Source organism: Salvelinus sp. IW2-2015, unplaced genomic scaffold (assembly GCF_002910315.2).
Source record: "Salvelinus sp. IW2-2015 unplaced genomic scaffold, ASM291031v2 Un_scaffold3327, whole genome shotgun sequence".
Classification (NCBI taxonomy): Eukaryota; Metazoa; Chordata; class Actinopteri; order Salmoniformes; family Salmonidae; genus Salvelinus; species Salvelinus sp. IW2-2015.
The window spans coordinates 27,434-34,376 of record NW_019944611.1 but is presented as its reverse complement, the minus strand read 5'-3'; the positions used below and the strand labels follow the sequence as shown (position 1 = coordinate 34,376).

The following is a 6,943-nucleotide window of genomic DNA, read 5'->3' as shown; positions in this document are numbered from 1 at the left end:
CCAGTAAGTTATTGTCAGTAAGTTATTATCCAGTAAGTTAACGTCCAGTAAGTTAACCAGTAAGTTAATGTCCAGTAAGTTAATGTCCAGTAAGTTATTATCCAGTAAGTTAATGTCAAGTCCTGTGCTCCATTTTGAGAGTTGCTTGTTATAGTTTGTTCTTTTTTTTATTTTATTTTTTACTAATTGTCCATTTAAACACCAAGCAAGCCCTCTAAGACTTTCCCTTTTTCCCAACACAGCCGACTATCACCATGACTGGTACGTCACATGGCACATATAGTCCACAGTAGTATTTTACCATTGTTGGTGTGTTGCTGTTGATGTTTGTACTAAACAGTGGATGCGGTTGCAGAATCGAGAGCAAACAAGAATGATTATGATTCTTTTTAAGACAGTACTATTATATCTCTGGTTTCTGTTCAGTTTGTGGGCTTCATCCTAATAGTCAAATTTTGCGTCCTCTCCTCATCTCTTTTCCTTACTAAAGCCACATATCCAGTCAGTGTCTTTCAACCATCAGAGGTCGTGAAGGAAAGGAGACAAGGAATGGAAGCCGTTCCATTAGGATGAAGAAGTAACCTAAAGTATTCTCATTGTACCACAAGTTAACTCTGTCATTGGAGCTTTTGTACATCAGTTAACTACAAGCTTCCCTTTCAGGGAGAAACTAACCTCATTATAATCTCTCTGTCTGTGTGTGTGTGTGTGTGTGTTTGCGTGTGTGTCTGTCTATCTGTGTGAGAATGAAACCGTGGGTCGCATTACCCTACCGCGCCTGGTGCCTCATTTCATGCCACCGCTGCTCGGCTCACCTTGCAAAACCTCATTAACCCACCGCATCGTTGATCCGGCTGAGGCTAAGACACGTCAGCTTCTCTCTTACAGACGTCCAGAGATACAGAGCCGAGAGGGAGCGTGTGGTTTGGAGCTTGTGTTGAGACATAGACAGAATTGAGAGAGAKGGGAAATAAGGGGTATATAGGCCAATACAATCATTTAGATAAAACCCCATAGAGTCGGTTTTGTGTTTTACATTCCGTCAGGGGCAGACTGGTCCATTTTTAGCCAATGGGACTGTCTAACTTCAGTTTTTAAGCGCAAAATGATCATTATCTGGCTAATATTGTTCAAGCAAATAAATGGACAGGTTTGTTAGAAATGCCAGGGCTGATTTCTGGTCCCAGTCTGGTCCTGCATTCCATTCTGCTGTGCTGCTGTTGTCTATTGTCCATGCATCGGCAGCTAATCAATAGAACCCTATTGGATTTGGATCCATGTTCACTTCACTTGACATGAAGGGTAGTCTATATGCTGTTTACATTGTGGGTTTTCAGACGTGGGTTAATCAATCGTTATCATTTAGCTTGTCTGCCTAAATCAATACTTCTAAACCCACGTGTACATAATCAATAAGGCCAGTTGAAATGTTATTTCAAGTCCCTTTAATGATAGCATATGATATCGAATTCCGATGTGTAGACCTATTAATTGTTGTGATTGCCTGTCACACATTACTTTCAACCTACGATCATTCTAAAAGGATACTAGCCAGATATGACAGACTCCCTCTGCTGCCACTTGGTTAGAACCCACCTCGTCATTTAGAACCATTAGTTAGACCTAGAATGGCTAGAACCCACCGTGTCATTTAGAACCATTAGTTAGAACTAGAAATTGGCTTAGAACCACCAGAAGTGCCCCACCGTGTCATTTAGAACCATTTGTTAGAACTAGAATGGTTAGAACCCACCGTGTCATTTAGAACCATTAGTTAGAACTAGAATGGTTAGAACCCACCGTGTCATTAGAACCATTAGTTAGAACTAGAATGGTTAGACCCACCGTGTCATTTAGAACATTAGTTAGAACTAGAATGGTGAGAAGCCAACCATGTCATTTAGAACCATTAGTTAGAACTAGAATGGTGAGAAGCCACCGTGTCATTTAGAACCATTAGTTAGAACTAGAATGGTTAGAACCCAGCTCACATTGTATATAGACTTATTTTTCACTGTATTATTGACTGTATGTTTGTTTTACTCCATGTGTAACTATGTGTTGTTGTATGTATCGAACTGCTTTGCTTTATCTTGGCCAGGTCGCAATTGTAAATGAGAACGTGTTCTCAATTTGCCTACCTGGTTAAATAAAGGTGAAATAAAAATAAAAATTTTTTTTTTAGAACCATTAGTTAGAACTAGAATGGTTAGAACCCACCACACCGCAAAGTGGTCGAAACTCCGCCAAAGGCCCTGCGAACACAAGCCCCGGCTGTGACACACGTTTTGTCACCTCTCGCTCTGTCTGTCTGGAAAGATAAACTCACAGGGCTGTGTTTTCTCCTTCTCTCTACACCAGGCCTGTTTTCCAATGAATTATTCAACCGTACAACCAGTGAGACGTGTGAAAACGACGGTCTGGTTAGCTGGCTCCGGATAGAATTTCCCTTGACCTTAGACACAGATCTAGAATCAGATTTCACTTTCCAAATTGGTTAAATTAACCAGTAAGGGGGAGAGTGCAAAAACTGACCATAGAGCAGTATCATGTAGGGACTACAAGCATCAGCTCGCTGGTCGCTATCCATGGTGCTGAAGTTAGCTTTTGACGCACATTGGCAATGTCTTGACGCCGTGTTTCGCTGTCCGTGGTGCTGAATCGGTTTTAGCTGCCGGTGTGTTTCTAGAATTACTAGAACGATGACTTGACTGTAATTGCATTCTATTCCTCATGACTGTAGGCCGGCAACATACAGACGATTGCTTAGTAGCTCTAAAAAAAAATGTTTTTCTGGTTGATAGCATTGGTAATAACAGGGAAACCTTTTGGGGCTTGTGGGCTTTTCAAAATATGTTATGTTTCTTCTCCAAGAGTAACAATGAATCAGACTTTATATCGGCTTTGTGTGTCTGTCTGTCTGTCTGTCTGTTATACGCCTGTGTTTTACCAAGGGCTTTAGTCACCATCGGCAACAAGATCGTTGTGGCATGATAGTTTCTAAGGTTTTGAATGAAAACCTCAGTAGCATTCTCACCTAACACACATTACCATTGTTGGCTAGTTAGCACTTCATAAGCAAGTTAGCTCATCATAAGCAAGTTAGCTCATCATAAGCAAGTTAGCTCATCATAAGCAAGTTAGCTCATCATAAGCAAGTTAGCTCATCATAAGCAAGTTAGCTCATGATAAGCAAGTTAGCTCATCATAAGTAAGTTAGCTCATCATAAGTAAGTTAGCTCATCATAAGCAAGTTATCTCATGACAAGCAAGTTAGCTCACCATAAGCAAGTTAGCTCATCATAAGTAAGTTAGCTCATCATAAGCAAGTTAGCTCATCATAAGTAAGTTAGCTCATCATAAGCAATTAGCTCATCATAAGTAAGTTAGCTCATCTTCCATCGATGCCACTCCTTAGGCTGTACTACTCGTGCTCACCCTCTGAACGAGTAGCCTTTTAGAGGCCTATGATCCCCCACTGAAGTGGCATTGTAAAGCGTTTAACCTGAGCCCCACACAATCACAGTTCTGAACCACCAACTCTATCCATTGGGTTACAGTATAGCCTAGGCCCAGGGCAAACCATCCCAGACTTTCTCAGTCCAGTCCATGGCCCCTCATCCTTTGATGAATGAGAGCCACATCCGCCCCTGCAACTCTGATCTAGACCCTGGAGAAGGATGGGAAGGGAGTTACATTGCCAGGTCACCACCCCACACCCTCCCTCTTGCCTTAGGGTCCCCGTTGACTTCACTGAGGCCTCTCCCTAAAGCTTACCCCCTCACTGGAGATCCTAGGGGGGGTCATTACCATGTCCCTTGATCTCACCGCCACAGTCTCTTCTGGATGTCTGGAGGCCCTGGGTCACAGAGCTAGGTTGGAGAGCGTACACCCACACCTCCTCCAATACCGTCATCCTCCTGCACCCCTTCTATATACGTCGCTACACCCCCTCCCTAGACATTGCTGAAGGTCCAGGGCCRGAGGGAGAGGTTGGAGCGGTCGTAGCCATGAACAATGCTTCTCTATACATCACTGGACGTCCTGGCTCGAGGTCTCAGACTCAGATTTGACGGGACACACCCACAACACGCCAACCAGAGCCCCTTCTGTATATCCGGGTTCCTGAACGCATATATAATAGGATTTATGACTGAATTACACGCCGCCAGCAGCACCGTAGAGTATGTATATATGATAGGATAGCTTGAATCCGCCACGATAGAATACATAGCAAACGGCAGCCAACACATGGCGAAGGTGCAGAGAATCACGGAGAGCGTCTGGACTCCTTTGGTTGTGGAAATGGCGAGGAACTGATGCTGGACGGCGATTTGCTGAGCGTGACGGAACGCGATCCGACAGATCTGTAGGTAGAGTTGCATCATCAACGCGAAAACCAGTAGGAAGAAGACAGCGAGGGCGACAGCGTTGGATTTGGTGACGGGTCGACAGACTGAGCACGTTGATTGGTCGTCTAGGCAGTTCCACCCGAGCGCGGGGAGGACGCCGAGGACCAGACACACCAACCAGATGACCCCTACCACCAGGTATGTGAAGAGGACAGTCCGCTCCGTGTGGTAGGTCAGCGCGTTGTACAGCGACAGGTACCTGTAATGCAGTGAACACTCGAAATCCAGTCCTTGTTTTACATTCACATTTACACCTTTAGCACATTTACACCCAGTGCATTCAACCACGCCGCATATCACTGTCATTGCAAGTAAAACTTTTCTCAACAAAGTAGCTATCTGCAAAGTCAGAAAATGTGAAAACGTCTGTATCCCTTCAATTCTAATTTTAAGATATAAAGAGAGACATAAATATTACCGTACCTGTCCACGGTGATCGCCAAGATATTCAAGATGGATGCCGAGAATGCCGCAATGAGAATCCCTGTGGCAACCAAGGTCACGACCTCTCCCTCGACAAGATAGGTGAACACGAAGTTCAGGATGAGACCGAGACCCGCCAGGAGGTCGGCGAATGCCAGCGAGCCGATCAGGATGAACATTGGGGCTCTGAGGGTCGGCGTGTAGAAGAGGACGGCGATGACCAGAGCGTTCTCGCAGGCGATGAGTGTACCCGTGACACATAACGCCACATCCCATGGGCTGACATCCTGTTGATGACAATAATCATCATATCCTTATCATGATAATCATCATTATAATGATAATAACAACAATAACAACCACAATAATAAAATAAAAATCATCATAATCATAACGACAACAACAAAGCAATTATAATTTATATGATGAGAAATTCTCAAAACACCCAAAGGTCACTATACTTATCCAGTAAGATTTTTTTTAAAGCAATGAAATCAGCAATCACAACAAAAAAATTAACTAAACTTGATGACATCATGTCTAACCTGTTGTGAGGTCAGAGGTCGTAAGTCAAGGTCGGAGGTATAGGTGCGGCCAGGGACGTCGGAGGAGGAGGCGTTAACCCCGGGGAGGTCAGGGTAGGAGTCAGGGTAGGGGTCAAGCCAGGGGTCCAGGGACGAGGGGTCAAAGGTCGAGGAGGAAGTAGTGTTCTGGGGGATGCCGCCGCTGCTCATAGCTGCAGCTAGGGAGAGGATCATATCTGGATGGAGGGAGGTGAGAGAAGAAGAAGAAGGGGGGAATAGGCTGTATTGAAATAATAAGGAGACGGGACACCATAGTGTTAGCTTTAGGAACGTGTTTAGTTAGATCAAACCGGATACAGAATACAGAGGGTTATGGGTACTGTAGTATATCATGCTACAGAGGGTTATGGGTACTGTAGTATACCATGCTACAGAGGGTGAGGAGAGGGACAGGAGGATATGAGTCCAGGGGGCAGAGATGAGGGGAGAGTTGGGGGAGAGAGGGAGGATGAAGAGAGAGAGAGAGAGAGAGAGAGAGAGAGAGAGAGAGAGAGAGAGAGAGAGAGAGAGAGAGAGAGAGAGAGAGAGAGAGAGAGAGAGAGAGAGTCATAGCAGAGGTGTCCATCACAACAGAGGAATAATGCAACGATTCCCTTCTAAAAATTAAAAATAAACTCCCTCTATCCATATAGACATCTACAGGTGAAGTCGGAAGTTTACATACACTTAGGTTGGAGTCATTAAAACTCGTTTTTCAACCACTCCACAAATTTCCTGTTACCAAACTATAATTTTGGCAAGTCGGTTAGGACATCTACTTTGTGCATGACACAAGTAATTTTTCCAACAATTGTTTACAGTGTCACGCCCTGGCCATAGAGAGGTTTTTATTCTCTATTTCGGTTAGGCCAGGGTGTGATTATGGTGGGCATTCTATGTTTCTATTTCTTGGCCGAGTGTGGTTCCCAATCAGAGGCAGCTGTCTATCGTTGTCTCAGATTGGGAATCATACTTAGTCAGCCTTTTTCCCACCTGTGTTTTGTGGGTAGTTGTTTTCTGTTGTGTGTGTCTGCACCTGACAGAAGTGTTTCGTTTTGTTCTACTTTGTTATTTTGTTTCAGTGTTCAGTTTGATTAAATATCATGAACGCTTCCCACGCTGCACCTTGGTCTCCTTTAACTTCATACGACGAGCGTTACATACAGACAGATTATTTCACTTATAATTCACTGTATCACAATTCCAGTGGGTCAAAAGTTTACATACACTAAGTTGACTGTGCCTTTAAAAAGCTTGGAAAATTMCAGAAAATGATGTCATGGCTTTAGAAGCTTCTGATAGGCTAATTGACATAATTTGAGTCAATTTGTTTAAGACCTAGACAACCAGGTGAGGGGAGTTCCTTACTAATCAGAGACCTTAATTAATCAATCAAGTACAAGGGAACCCGTAGACACTCGGCCCTTTGTGGAATGAGTTTGACACGTGCCTTAATAGAAAATGACTCAAGTAAAAGTGAAAGTCACCCAGTAAAACACTACTTGAGTAAAAGACTATAAGTTTCTGGTTTTAAATATACTTGAG

At 43.7% G+C, this 6,943-nt stretch overlaps 1 protein-coding gene across 1 annotated transcript; it reads right to left on the bottom strand.

Moving 5' to 3' along the window:
• Nucleotides 1-3,827: 3,827 nt before the first annotated feature.
• Nucleotides 3,828-5,645, bottom strand: LOC112075660 (G-protein coupled receptor 12-like). The gene is made up of 3 exons (XM_024142624.2): nt 5,381-5,645; nt 4,836-5,122; nt 3,828-4,611 (listed from the first exon to the last, which is right to left on the bottom strand). Exons 1-3 carry the CDS (start codon nt 5,591-5,593, stop codon nt 4,026-4,028), a joined length of 1,086 nt encoding a protein of 361 aa, XP_023998392.2. The 5' UTR covers nt 5,594-5,645; the 3' UTR covers nt 3,828-4,025.
• Between the last annotated feature and the right edge of the window lie 1,298 nt (nt 5,646-6,943).